At 36.4% G+C, this 15,765-nt stretch overlaps 1 protein-coding gene across 4 annotated transcripts in view; it reads left to right on the top strand.

Annotated features, from left to right (window-relative positions):
- The window catches only part of Lrba (LPS responsive beige-like anchor protein), a 570,297-nt gene that overhangs the window by 160,188 nt on the left and 394,344 nt on the right, over positions 1 to 15,765 (top strand). For all 4 annotated transcript variants that reach the window (XM_045131452.1, XM_004655860.2, XM_045131451.1 and 1 more), the window contains exon 34: positions 2,841 to 2,902. In XM_045131452.1, the coding sequence (XP_044987387.1) occupies positions 2,841 to 2,902 (62 nt within the window). The remainder of the gene's footprint in view (positions 1 to 2,840; positions 2,903 to 15,765) is intronic.

Below are 15,765 nucleotides of genomic sequence, written 5' to 3'. Positions count from 1 at the left end.
AGACAGTCTTGTGTGTGTGGGGGACGACACAGTGCCACAGGCTATTCCCACCCACTCCAAGGCTCTTACAGTCTTTCCATCCCCTCTTCTGCCATACTCCCTGAACAAGCAAGTTAGAGATCTGATTTAGTGTTGGGTTCTATCTGTAGCCTCTGGATCTCTGTTGTGATGAGGTTTGAGTGACTACAGTGTCTGTTTCCCTTTCCCTGGAACTGGTTTTCTGGCTAGCCAAGAGAGGTGTATTCATGCCACTACTTCCTCTGTAAAGAGTTTTGGGCCCGGGCAGATGAGATGGAAGTGACCCATCTCATTCTCCTCATTGTTTAATCACATATGGAACATTTTTTAAGTGGTATGTCCACTTAGGAATTATGATTTTTTTTTCACCCAAAGTTCATATTGTTTTTATGGTACCAGTGTCCTTAAGACAGGCAACTGAGCGTTAGAGGAGTCATACCAGGTCTCTTGTGTCCCCTGAAGTCCTTTTAAACAGATTCTCTACCTTGTTCTCCAAAAATCCTACTTCCCACCCCAAAACTATATTATTCAAATAAAAGCTTTTCCTATCGGTTTTCTGGCCACCCAGCTGATATCTTTGTCTGTCTGTCTCTCTCTCTCTGTCTGTCTGTGTGTACATGCAAGCATGCATGCACATAACCACACATTTTATTTTTGTCCTCTTGAATCTTTATATCAAATAGGTAGTCACTATCAAACTTCCCCTGTTTTACCAGTCTGTATTATTTGAAGAAAGACTAAAATGAATAGATGTGTGTGCTTGTGTGCGTGTGTGTGTGTGTATTTTTTCATATATAGTTATTGAAATGTCTTCTATGTTTGGTAACAGACAAATGACATTTTTAAGTCTTTCTAAGTTTGTCTAGCTCAAGGTCCTTTAGATCTGTGTTCATTTTATGTGTAGATACAAAAGGCTCCAGGTTAGAATATGGTAGAAATTCTGTTTCCTTTGGAATAGAGCTATACTTATTAATGATCTAACTGTAGAAAGTTTTGCACTAAAGTTTTGCATTTAAGGAGTCAATCTGAAGTACTTATATGTGGGTTACATCTTATGGTAAATGACTAGGTTTTCAGACCAGCAGAGGGCCACTCCAGCAGAGAGAGAGAGAGACAGACAGACAGACACAGAGAGAGAGAGAGGCAGACACTGACTGACTGACTTGAGTGTTGGTCTTGCCTTTTCCTTCATTTCCTCCTTTTCAGCTTTAGGCTAAGGAGTTCTTTTCCTCTTAGCCATGCAGAAACCACACTTTGGTTTATGACCTACTTACCTAATACAACGTAGAGCTATTCTGTAGCTGTTTTTTTATTTTTATTTGTTTGAGAGAAAGAGAGAGAGAGAGGCAGGAAGATAGAGAGAATGGTCACACCAGGGCCTCCAACTGCTGCAAACAAACTCCAGATGTGTGTGCTACCTTGTGCATCTGGCTTACATGGGTCCTGGGGAATTGAACCTGGATCCTTTGGCTTTGCCTTAACCACTAAGCCATCTCTCCAGCCCTTGTAGCTGTTTTTTTTTTTTTTTTTAAGATTTTAAAAAACATTTTATTTTATTTGTGTGTGTGTGGGGGGGAGGATGGGTGCACTAGGGCCTTCAACTGCTGCAAATGAACTTAGGAGCCACCTCGTGCATGTGGCTTACACGGGTCCTGGGAAATCAAACCTGGGTCCTTTAGCTTTGCAGGAGAGTTCCTGCTAGGCTCTTTCCAACCCTGTAGCTGTTGTGTTACTGCAGCGCTAGCACTGAGACAGGTGATAACTTTTTAGAATATGATGTGAGTAAACAGCCTATTTGTAAAGCTGCAGATGCCAACATGTGCCATCAGTAAACACAGGGAAGAAGAGCTGAAGAACTTGATGGTAAAGGTAGGGCGTGAATGAGCAGAACACCTGGCAGACCTCTAATGGAGATAAAAGCAAGAATATTATTTTAGGGTGCTTGTGGCCCACCAGGAATTATTTCAGATGTTACATACTGGATCCTAAACTTGTGTTTGCATAGAGAACTGTAGAATTGACACCAGTAATTTTTTTAGCCATTATAACATAATTATTTCAGTTATTTAGTTCTTATAATTATTGACATTTTTTATGGCATTGGCTGCATCATGTTCTTTAAAGTCCTTTAAATTTTATTAGTAATTAAAACTAAAGAACTCTTTAGATGAGTATTAACAATATAAAAGGTCTTTCCTAAGGATATTTTCAGTTAATCACAATAAAACATAAAAGAGAAATGCAAATGAATTAATTTATGAGAAATGAGGAATACATAGCAGACAACTGCTTGCATTTCTGTTAAGGTTTAGTATGAGGTCAGAGGTTAAGGTACTAATAAGAGTGTTTGGGATGTCTGCTGCCATGAAACAAAATGGAAACTTGATTGATAGCTGGAAGGTTGAAGGGAGAGAGTGTGGTGGAGAAAGCAGAGGTCAGGGAACCATTTCCCTTTTCTGCATGTATTACGTTCAACCCTCATGGAAACAAAATGTAGATGATTATGATCAATATGGCATGTGTTGTGCACATTTCTATGAATATTGTAAAATGTCATTATATATGAAGCGATAATAAATGTGTCAGTATTTTAAGAGCTGGAATAGTTTACAGAAAAGAAGTGCTGTTAGTTTTGATGCCTGGTTTAAAGTAATAGGGAGTACTTTGTTTATAATCATGTGGTCAAATGTGTGCAAGTATAGTTCTTAGCACAGTGTTAACATTTTATTAAAATTCTACTTCAGACAAAATAGTATAAGATATAGATTTCTTACGTTTGTTTCCCTACTTTGTGATTGTCAAAATCATTCTCTTTAAAATAGGTCTGGTCTGCATGAAGTCTAGTAGTTCCGTTGTGGAGTTGGTTATGCTACTGTGTTCCCAGGTGAGTACAAGATTAAATGTTGAAATTGGTAATTTTCATGTAAATTTGTTTGGATGGGAAGTTATACTTGTATTGTCAGAAATTTCTGGGACAATAAAATTTGAGTGTAGCTTTAAACTTATTTTATTTGTTCCTTAAAGAATTACTTATCTTTGACATTAGTAAATGACTTGGAAGCCCATGGTGAGAGAAGGGAGCTAGATAAATGTGAAGAAAAGGTTTATAGAATTACCTAAACATGTTCTTCATCTTGAGATGACTAAATTACTTTGCTCTGTATATTTAGGTTATAGAAATAGATTTATTCCTATACTTGGTGGAGTGCCACTCTGATTCCACTGGGAATCATGGGTTTGCTTTCCTTCTGTGCAGAGGTTATAAAATGAGTGATAAATAATCTTGAATCCTTGTCATTGATAATTATTTTTGACATACATACTGAACTTGAGAAAGCAGCAACAAAAATGTGGCCACCATTATAATAAGATGTACAAAACAAATTCTTCAGAGCAAACATTACTTTCAGTTTTCAGAAATCTCTACTTAATGTGGTAAACTTTAATGATTTTTTAAAAATTAAATAAAAATTAGGTGTCCTGTGATGTTTTCTGTTTTGTAATTAAACAGATGAATGTTTTTATTGAACGTTTTCTTTGTAGTCTTTTAAAAGTGATATCTTGCTGGTAGTAAATTCCCCCACTTAGAACTTTAAAATAGCTTTTTTTAATAGGAAGGGTATTGCTTTAGAGGTCAAGGGTTTTGACCCATTTCAACACCTTTGACCTTCATTTACAACTCTCATGGTTTACTTGCCTAACGAATAAGGATAATACAAAATTAATGTTTCTTTGTATCGATTTATTCATTTTAGTGCCTATATTGCCAAATTTATTTAGACTGTGCTGACGGACATTTCATGAATACAAATTAAAGAATCATAGGAGATGTGAAAAATCAATACTATGTATTATCAGTACACTGCAGTAACAACAATTACATCTAGAGATTACACCTAGTGAATTTTGATAATGAACTTGTGAAGAGTAGTTATGCTTCTTAGTGTCTTTATTATTCTCAGAGTTTTTGAGAATTATGTTTTTATAATTTAATCATTTCCTTTAAAACCCTCTTTTTTTGAAGTTCACTAGATAAAAAATTTTCATTACGTCATCTCATTTGAAATCATTGATAGCTAGAAATCACCATGTACTTATACTTACATGAAATTACCTTTTCTTTTAAAAGCATATGGGTTTGTTGTTTATAGTGATGTAATTGTTTGATAGGTAAATTTTGATTAAAAAGTTAAACCTTTTACATTAGGAGTGAATGCGCTGTGTTTTTTGCATTTGAAAGATGCTTTTAATATAGCACAGTATTTGAATGATAAAAAATGGCCTTTTTTACCACACCTATTTGTCATGGATGTCACAGTGCTGTTTAATACTTATCAAATCAAATGGGACATGAAGATCACTTATTCAGAGTAGGTTTCAAAAACCAGAAATTTTCAAGGATTTTGTTTGAATAACTAACATACTTTATCAGTATTTGAAGTCCCTAGCACATTTTTATGAGGTCATCAAAAGTTCCGTGGCATCTCTACAAGATGTAGCCCAGTGTGAAAAATGATGTGAAAAATGAAGCCAGAATTAGCTCCAGATGTATACAGATTGTTCCAGGGTGATAATTACATTTTTCACTTTGAATTTCCCTAATTCAAAGAGGTCAACTTGGTAATCACAAAAGTGATTTATTTTGTTAAGAAGTGAACTGTCTTTTTCTACATGAAAGCTTAAGAGATATAAAATTGAATTTCAGGAGAACATTTTGCAGATATTGGGTGGGGATGTCTTGAATTTGATTGATAATTTTTTTTAATGTGAGATAGGATAGGAAGTAAAAAGCTACCATCTTGCTAAAATTTTAATTAATTTTTTAAGAGGAGATGGAGAGGATTGAGTGCCAAAGATCAAAAGATCAGGTCAAAACTCCTTTTTAATCACATAAATAATGGGATATGCTTATGAACTTAACATCTGCAAATTTGATTTAGAACTTTACAAATTAGTTGGTGTTAATTTCATGACAATCAGCCATGTTCTGAATATTTTTCTTAAACCCACTCAGAACTTATTTTCTTTTTCACATTTTTGAAACCAAAGTGTCTAACCACATTTTATTACAAAAGATAATTTTTTAAATCAAGTAATGAGGAGATGATATTATTTGGATTATTGTTAAGACTGAATGTTTCTTAGAAACTTTGGCCAGCATTATATTTTTAATTGTCCACTTACTTATAGTTGATTAGGTTTCATTTCATATTTTATCATATTTAAAATTTAATATCTAGCTAAAATGTTATTAGAGTTAAAAAGCTCTTATAAAATTCAATATTAGGTTTTTAATAAAATTAAAATATATTTAAAGCTTATAAAATTAGACTTATTCATCTATTGAATCTCATATAAAATAATTTAAGAATTATATACGCTCCCAAGATGAATTTAAATCCTGTATATGTGTGTGTGTGTATGTGTGTATGTGTGTATGTGTGTGTGTGTGTGTGTTAGTTACTGGGTAATGAGCCTCAAAGCTTACATGCACTACCATGTGTTTTCCTGTTAGCCACATCCCTATCCTGAACTCCTTTACTTCTTAAAATAAGACTACTTACAGAGCTGGAGAGATTGCTCAGTGGTTAGGGTGCTTGCCTGCAAAACCCAGTGACTAATGTTGGATTCCCCAGTACCCATGTGAAGCCAGATGCACAAAAGTGGCACATGCATCTGTAGTTCATTTGTGGTGCCTAGAGGCCCTGACAGGCCCATTCTCTGTCTCTGTCTGTCTCTTTCTCTGCTTTCAAATACAATTTTTATATACCCTTTTAAAAAGACTATATATAGTCCTCAAGAATGTGCATGTTCCTTGACACATAGAAGTTGGCCAAGCTCTCGGCCTCATTTCATATCTAGTTTGTCACAAGATTACAACTTACCTATACTCCTCGTTTGTGGTGCTTGTGCACAAACCGCTAGACATGAATTTAAAGAAAGTGTTAAATAAATGTTTCAAGTAATATTACTTCACTGCTTTATAAAATGTTTGTATCTTGCTCATTTGACATTAATATCATTTTTGGAAGGACTGACATTGCATTCAAGGCCACTTTATAAAAGCGTTACGTTGTTCATCCTAATTCAGTCTGACATACATTCCAATAACACTACCTCCCTCCTTGGGTTTAAAGCAGAATTTATGACTGTGCATTGTGAAGTGCATCATTTAAAAATGGTTTCAACCCAAAACATCTAATAAATAAATAATGTGTATGGCTACTCAGTAGAAGACTTTCTCGACTAGAAATCATTCCATCGGATACTCAACAGTCCACTATCGGAGAAGGCTGTCAGATAAATCCTGTGGTAGCAGCATTCATGTCCTGTAAATCACTTCTTATTGTCTGAGCCTTCTGCCAGGTCATCTGTTCTTTTCCCATTTATCAGAAATGCATACAGTATATAGAAGAACAAGTAGCACCACGTAGTCTGGCCTCCTGTCTGTATAATTAATTAGCAGAAAAAGTAAAATAAAATGTTTAGGATGATTTTTCTTAAAGTTTTTAAAGTCAGTATATTTTATTGATACTTTTGGAAATACTTTCTTTATATGAAGGAAATGATGCTTATGGTTCGATCTTTTTTTGTTTAAATGGTACTGTATTTTTGAGTTACTAGTTTTAGAATTGTAGTTGTCACACTAGGAATTGGCATCATTCTTACAATTTTAATGTTTTCTGAATTTTTATAATAAAATGTACCTTTCCCCCATCTTTTCCCTTTAATTCTAGGTTTCTTCTCTATTTTGAATTCAGCCATTTAGAATATATGACTCTTTCTTGACTTTTTCTTTTTGTACTTGTGATGGCTATCTGATTCTAAGTAGGCCAGTCAAACAATGAGACAGATTTTCTTTTTAAACCTCATTTTTAACATTCTGAAATATTTAAAGTTTCCAGAAAATGCCATCTTATTTCTGTCTTGGTACAAGCTTCTTTTTTTGAGAATGTTCCTCTTTCAAATTTGAAATTTTTTTTTTGTTTATTTTTGTTTTTCTTAGTCAGGGTTTTGCCATGTAGCCCAGACTGTCTTAGTGATTATGTGGCATAAGCTGGCCTTTAACTTGCCATCTTCCGTTCTTAGTCTTCTGAGTACTGGCATTACAGGCATATGCTGGCTATCATGCCCAGGTTATGAGGTGCTGTGAGTTGAACCTTGGGCTTTTTGTACAATAGGCAGGTACTCTACCAGATGAGCTATATATCCCTTGCTCTGAATCAACTATTTTTGACTAGCATTATAACTTGTACTCTTTGATCATGTTTAATTTTTAGTATGATGCCTAGACACCAAAACCCGAATACATTTTCTATTAATGGGAAATTGCATATATTGAATTGGTCCTAATTATAGCAATTAAACTTTGCTATATATATTTTTAAGAGTCCAAAGTGTCTAAAGATGATTTATTGTGGTGGTTTGAAGATGAATGTATGTTCCCCCATAGCCTGAGGTATTTTTGGTTAAGCTTCTCATTTAATCTTCAGCAGGCACAGCCCTGCTAGGGGAGGTGTGTTACTAGGGGTGGATCTTGAGTCTAGTCCGACTAGGTGTGTTGAGAGCCATCGCGGGCTCTGGCTGTCGGTGCTTGCTGGTCCTGGCAGTTCTCTCTCTGCTGTGGATGCACGATCATGTGTGATGGAGCGAGCCGGCTTCCTCTGTCATGACTGGACTTCCCCTAGAATCTGGAAGCCTGAAATAAACCCTGGCTGTGTGAAGGTAACTGCAGCATGTGTTTGGAACCATTGTTGTTAATGATCTTCAGATGATCTGAAGTCAATCTTTGATTTCATTTCTCTCTACCATAATATGTTATCAGAATCTCTGTGCATTCCATATATAATGAAAATCCTGGGGGAGGAGGAGTGATGTTCTTTATGATGTAGCCACTGGTAAGGTGCCCCTGCTTGGGTATAATATTCCCCACCCTTGCAAGCAACTCAGAGTGAGACACGCACCTGTGCATGCATGCACACACACATGAAAGTAAGAAGGGGAGTACTTGGAAGATGTTTAGTGGGAGGGAACTAAGAGAGGAATGAGGACTAATTTGATGAAAATACATTATTTTTGATTCATATATATATATATATGTATATATATATATATGAATCAAAAATAATAATACATTATTTTTGATTCATATATATATATATATGTATATATATATATATATGAATCAAAAATAATTTCAAAAGTTCTCATTCAAGCTATATGTTTGCCTCTTACTCTAAACTAGGGTAAAAATTCCAAATCCTATTAGCTTTTACTCATGTTTAGTTCTTGGCTTAGATACTCCCAACTTTGAGCTCATGGTATCAATACAAACATCACAATTCAATTAAGTACCTGAGAGCTTTTTCTGTGTGTTTACCATATTATCTTATAATTTTTTTAAAAAATTTTTTGTTTATTTATACTTATTTATTCGAGAGTGACAGAACAGAGAGAGAAAGAGGCAGATAGAGAGAGAGAGAGAGAAATAATGGGCACGCCAGGGCCTCCAACCACTGCAAACGAACTCCAGACGCGTGTGCCCCCTTGTGCATCTGGCTAACGTGGGTCCTGGGGAATCGAGCCTCGAACCGGGGTCCTTAGGCTTCACAGGTAAGCACTCAACCGCTAAGCCATCTCTCCAGCCCTATCTTATAATTTTTAAAAGTTATCTTATTTAGTAGAGAGAGAGAAGGAGAGAAAAGGATAATGTGCATGCTAGGGCCTCCAGGCACTGCAAATGAACTTCAAATGCATGTGCCGCCTTATACATCTGGCTTCACTTAGGTACTGGGGAATTGAACCTGGATCCTTAGGCTTTGCAAGCAAGTGCCTTAAATGCTCAGCTGTCTCTCCAGCCCCTTATAATTTCTTTCTTCTTCTTCTTTTTTTTTTTTTTGTTAAACTTTAAATCACTGATGGTAAGAAACCATGTCATGTCTCTCTACCCCCCCGCCCGCCCATGCATTGTCTCACTGTGGCCTGTGCTGACCTGGAGCTTACTCTGTAGCTCCATACTGGCTTTGAACTCTAGTGATCCTCCTACCTCAGCCTACTGAATGCTGGGATTAAAGGTGTGTGCTACCAAGCCCAGATCCACCACAACACCCCCCCAATTGTGTTCATTTTGTCTTCAGTACATAATCAGTATCAACAGTATAGTAAACATTTAATAGTTAGCTAATTGAATAAATCAATGTATTTTTATTTAGGTAAAGTTCCTATTATTCATATTAATTTTCATGTTTTGAATTTTCTGTAATGAGGAGAGTAGATTGTATTTAATCATTATTTTATTCTAGTTTTGTCTTTATCTGAAAGATTAATTAGGCCTTTTATATAGTCTTCAAACTCTAATTATGATTTTTTTGCACAGTATATTAGAAATGATACATTTGGAATACTCTTACTGATCATTTTATTTTCATTTTTAAGGTATTTTATTTACTTAATGATTTATGTGTGAGAGAGAGAGGTGGGGAAAGAGGCAAGTAGAGAGAGTGGGCATGCAAGGACCTCTAGCTACTGCAAACGAACTCTGGACACTTGGGCTACCTTGTCCATTGGGCTAATATAGGTACTGGGGATTCAAACCTGGGTCATTTTTTAAAAATGTTTTTATTTTTACTTATTTGAGAGAGAGAGTGAGAGAGAGAATGGGCATGGCAGGGTCTTCAACCCTGCAAACAAACTCCAGATACATGTGCCATTTTGTGTATCTGGCTTTACATGGGTCCTGGGGAATCTGTCTGCTTTTACATGGCTGCTGGGGAATCAAACAGCCTTTGCAATCAAGTGCCTATAAAGGCTGAGTCATCTCCCCAGCCCCTGATCAGCTTTAGATATCAGTGAAAAGGAGACATTATTGAAGACCATTTGTTCTATTCATTCATTTATGTATTTTTGATACATGGTCTTCCTATTTAGGTCATGCTCACATTGAACTTCTATTCCATCTGATTCAGTTTCTCAAATGATTAGAGGTTTATGCTATCATAATGCCTCCTAATGATCCATTTTGAAGAAATTTTGCATAATTAGATTTTCCCCTTTTTTTGAGGTCTTCTTCCATGATGTTTAAGCTATTTTATTAGATAAAGCCCAGCATTCACTTTAGGTAATACTCCTGCTTACAAGGTAGTGTGACAAATGTTGAGCTCCACATTCTTGAAAAATACCATGTTTACCCTCAGTATATTAACATCTTGCATATATGTCTGGGTTTCAGGAAGAATCAAGTCTGTATTTAAGTAGAAGGAAATCATTTTCTTTCTCCATACTCAAGGCTGCTTGCATACATAGCAACAAACTTGCAAAATGTACTAAATGTTGAAATGTATTCCGTGACAGGCTTTAAGTAGTGTATTTCCTTTGTTATCAACCTCCTCTTACAAGATAAACAGCACTTTAGGCGCAGCGGATTTCTTGAAGAGCAATTTGTATGTTGCATGGCCCAAACAGGATTTGTATAATTGTGTATTTCAACATTTTTATGATGTTCCTCCCTCCCTTTCGATGTTACTGTTCTTTGTCCTTACAGTGCACTTAAAGACAACTAGTGGGGATAAGGGAAGATCCTGATGGGATAAGAACCGATAGCATCGTGTCTGACATAGAGATTAAACAAAAAGGCGCCGAGTTTGCCTTTGAGCAGCGTGGGGGCTTTGCTGCTGTTCGCACAAAGGGGAACAAGCAGGTGCTCTGCGCTGGCGCTTGGAGCTTGCTTAGTTTGTGTGCAGGCGTTAGAGGTTTCTTCAGCGCGCCCCAGCAGTCTCTCAGAGCTGCAGACTATGGCTGAGTTGGTCATGAAAAGGCTTAGGAGCATGAACAATGTTAAAGAATTGGAAATAAGCCATATGATATATGGAAAATATTTATTTGATTAAAAATTTTATAAGGTTTATTTTGGGGGGGGATTGAAGCAGGGTCTTGTTCTAGCCCAGGCTGATCTGGAATTCACTGTGTAGTCTCAGGGTGGCCTTTAATCACAATGATCCTCCTGCTTCTGCCTCCTGACTGCTGGGATGAAAGGCATGCGCCACCATGCCTGGCTCACTTGCTAGTATAAGATGGAAATATTTGCCTCTATACAACCACAAAGATGTAACAAGCATCAAAATAAACAAGTAAATGATTAATTCTCAAAAGCAAAACGTTAACATGTTTTTTTTTAAAGTAAAGTGATATAAATGAGCATAAATTGTTCTTTATACTGGATGTAGATCTCTCCATAATATTAATGAAAATGCTTGGTACCTCCAAAGGAAAGTATAATTTCTCTTTAGACGTAGAATTTAATATGAAATGTTGGCGTCCTGTTGATTCAGCAGCACACAAGCACTTAGAAACGGGCTTTTTAAGGTAAATTTTGTGGAAGTGGCAGTACTCCCTGTGGCTTGGGAGTCTAGTCAGAAGGATGAGGCCATGCTGACTGTGTTACGACATCTTTGAACATTATTCTCAAGGGTGGTAAATGCAAAACAAAGTAATATCAACTGGCACTTAATTCTTCAAGTTCCCTGCTGTTTGGGGTATTTGGTGAAGGGGAACTCTTCCTGACAGGAAGTCAGCCTATGAGTATGGAGACATCTGAAAATAAAGTGTGTTTTAATTTGGCACCCTGCTGTTTTACAACTTGTCTTAAATTTGGGATTAAGAGGAGCGGTAAAGGGCAGAACACAGAAATGGGAATATCCTGATTATCTCGTTTCTCTGATTTTGCTGTCGTTGGGAGCATGCACAGCGTGCCTGTGTCGTGACTATGACTGCTTGCTTTTGCTGAGTGCTTCCCTCCTCCCTTCCCTCAGTCTATTAAAGTTACGTCGTTACGGGAGAAGTAGATCAAAGGCGTCAAGTCTGAGATTACCTTTGTTTAATACCAAATCCTCTGATGATACTGTAGACTCAGCTATATTCAAGTCTTGCATATTTCTCACAGTATATTTATGGTTTATTAATGAATCTTGCCAAGAGTAATCAGAGTTAAGATTAGTCAGCCTTTCCAACTTCATAGGATCCAGTTTTAAATCTTATTGTCTCTGTAAAATGTTTTAACTACTGATAAAAATTAAATGGTTCAATTCAGATTGTTACCTAGAACCACTCACTGTACCTTGACATACATTTAGAATGTTAGAAAGGAACAATGATTATGTCATAATCATTCAGGTAGTTCCTCTGTTGCACTCTTTATAGTCAATCTCCTTTTTTATCAAATCACCATTTTATGATATGAAAGTTTAGAAGACTGTATATAGTATTAACACAATTTTTATCTAGGCCTGATTGAAATAAGAATCAGAGCCTGAAGCTATTTATTTGTGTTTAAAGTAGAAGTGCCTCAGCTGCTTGAAGTGTGTTTCAGAAGGAGTAAGGAAAAATGACTTGAGCAGGGTTTTAAGACAAACTTGAAGCAGGATGATGCTGTGATGGTTGAGTTTTTTTTGAATTTTAATAAACTGTTTTCCTCTACTACTAGTAAACTTGACATCTTGGGTCAATTCATTTGTTTGAAACTGTTGTTTTTTTTTTGTCCTGCAAATGTCACAATTTAATTATTCTTTTTTTGTTGTTCATTTTAGAGAGAGAGAGAGATGGAGATAGAGAGGGAGAAAGAGAGAGAGTGCATGAGCATGCTAGGGCCTTTTGCAACTTCAGATGAATTCCAGATGCAAGCACCCACCACTTTGTGCTTACATGGGTACTGGGTAGTTGAACCTGTCTGGCAGGCTTTTTAAGCAAGTGCCTATAACCACTGAACCATCACCCTAGCCCAACAGTTTCATTTATTTATTTAGTTGAGAGAGAGAGAGAGGGAGACAGAGAGGGAAGGAGAGAGAGAATGAGTCAATGAATGACTGAGAATGAATGGAGGCAGCGTATGTGGAGTATGGGGTGTGCCAGGGCATCTTGTCACTGTGACCACATTTCAGATCCTTGTGCCATTCTGTGCATCTGGCTTTATGTGGATACTGGGGAATTGAACCTGGGGTGCAGACTTTGCAAGCAAGTGCTTCTAACCACTGAGCACTGTCCCTAACACTTAACTTTTCTTTGCAGCTGAAAACATTGTATATACCTACAACATTTCTTTTTATTGTCTTTCTTCCTTTTTTTTTTTTTCTCCCTATTTTGGTTTTTTGAGGTAGGGTATCACTCTAGCTCAGGCTGACCTGGAATTCATTCTGTAGTCCTAGGGTGGCCTCAAACTCATGGTGATCCTCCTACCTCTGCCTCCAAGTACTGGGATTAAAGACGTGCGCCACCATGCCTGGCTTTCTCCCCTTTTTTTTTATTAGCTCACTTCATTCCCTTAGATTGTTTCATTTCTAGTTCTATAGATTGTTTCATTTCTACTTCTATGTCATATAATATTAATACATACACACACACACACACACAATTCTATCTATATAAAGTCTAGTAATGACAAATGAGATAAAATTAATAGTATTTAAGCCGGGTGTGGTGGCGCATGCCTTTAATCCCAGCACTTGGGAGGCAGAAAAAGGACGATTGCCATGAATTCAAGGCCACCCTGAGACTACATATTGAATTCCAGGTCAGCCTAGACCAGAGTGAGACCCTACCCTGAAAAAACAACAACAACAAAATTAATAGTATTTGTCTTTCTGAGACTGGCTTGATTTGCTTGATATGATATTATTATCTCTAGTTGTATCTATATTCTTGCAAACTATATAACTTCATTCTTCTTTGTGGATGAAAAATTTCCATAGTGAGTATACACCGCGTTTTCTTTATCCATTTCTCTGTCAGTGGACACCCATGTTAGTTGTATAGTTTTGCTGTCATAAGTAGTGCTGCAGGAACAGTGATAGGCCATTATCTCTGTGATATGTATGATACTTCCAGTCCTTCTGCTAAGTCTCTAAGAGTGCAGATTTAATTTCTGGGGAGGAAACCACCATTTTGGCATTCATAGTAACTAGGCACGGTTACATCCCACCAGCAGTGTGTAGTGGTTTTTTCTAGTACATTGTTTTCTTAATGACACATGTTTTTCTTGATGGAGGCAGGGTCTTACTGCTCACCACTGGTTTTGATGACCTGACTGTGTACAAGCTTCTGGGAAGTCTCCTGTCTCTGCCTCCCATCTGCCCTAGGACAGCTGGGATTAAAGACGTTTGCAGTACTGTGGGTGGCTCAGCTCTAAGTGGGTTTTAAATCTGAACTCAGGATTTCGTGCACACACAGCAGGCGCTTTCCCCACTTGGTTACCTTGGTTACCCTTGGCACTTCGGCACTGTAGCACCATTCTCTTTTTTGGGGGGTTGCCTTGGCTATCCAGTCTTCTGTGCTTCCATTTGAATCTTTAATATTTATTTTTCCATATGAATTGTAAGATATTTTCTATTTCTGTGAAGAGTTGCAATGGGACTTTGATCAGGATTGCATTGAAACTGGATTGCTTTTGGTAAGATTACCATTTTCACAATATTCTTCCAGTTGGCGAGCATTGGAGGTTTTTCCATCAGCTGGTGTCTTCTTCAATTTCTTCAATGTTTTAATGTTTTTGTTTTTTTTTTTTCTTTTTGGTTTTTTGAGGTAGGGTCTCACTCTGGCCCAGTCTGATCTGGAATTAACTGTGTAGTCTCAGAGTGGCCTTGAACTCATGGCAATCCTCCTACCTCTGCCTCCCAAGTGCTGGGATTAAAGGTGTGCATCCCACGCCTGGCTATTTTAATGTTTTTATTGTAGAGGTTTTGTATTTTCTTGATCAGATTTCTTCTTAAATATTTTATTTCTTCCTTTAAATTTTGATGCATGTATGAATGGGCTTGTTTCCTTGATTTCTTTCTCATCATGTTGGTTATTGGTATGGTGGTGATATGATATGTATACATACGTGATCCTGAAAACTTCCAGAAAACTGTTAAATCTCATAACCCTTTCAGTGAAGTGGCAGGACACAGAATTAGCATACAAAAAACCAATAGCCTTCATATCTTCAAACCTAACCCTAGCCCTTACAAATAAAATCTAACCCATTTCCTTCATGCCTGTGATTGTTTCTGTTTCTTTTGTAGTTATATGTACAGTCTAACCCATTTTCTTTTTTTTTTCATATTTTTAAACACATTTTTCATGTGTTAAACCAGAACACTGTATATATTGATACGTTCAGTTTTTGTGATAACTTTGAGGGTCATGTTGACTCTGCAAAATTTTCCAATTTTGAATTATTTCAGATTTCATACCTTTGAATTAGGAATGTTCACCATGTATTCCTATTTAAAGTATGCTGTAGGTCAAAGAATAGCTTACATTCTTTATATTCATGGCTTTTTATCCAAAACATGTTTTACTACTTTTGCACCATAGTTAGTATCAGCTAATAACTAATTAAAAGCATTGATAAATATTTTAAAAGAGTTACTGATTCTTTAGCTGTAGATTATGGCTTTTGACAATATAATAAATTACTGTAATTTGTAATGTATGTTTTTCAGTGTATATTTAAAATTAGAGACCAATGTTTTATAGGTATCTGTAGTAAAATGTTTGAAAAATTTCAGTTCTGAAAATATTTCATGGCATAAGCAAGAAAATCTAATGAATACCAATCTAAGATGATGTTATTTTCCTTTTATTTTTGTTTGAAATTCAACTTGAACACTGGAATTAAAATTTTATTTTGTATTATTCCTAACATTTTTTGTCAATGTATTACATAGTATCTGTGAGTTCACAGCGGTCAGTGTGCAGAGTAGAAGATCCCAAACA

This window comes from Jaculus jaculus, chromosome 12 (assembly GCF_020740685.1).
Source record: "Jaculus jaculus isolate mJacJac1 chromosome 12, mJacJac1.mat.Y.cur, whole genome shotgun sequence".
In the NCBI taxonomy this organism is placed as follows: domain Eukaryota; kingdom Metazoa; phylum Chordata; class Mammalia; order Rodentia; family Dipodidae; genus Jaculus; species Jaculus jaculus.
Note: the sequence above shows the minus strand (reverse complement) of the source record. Positions and strands in the feature narration are given on the sequence as shown.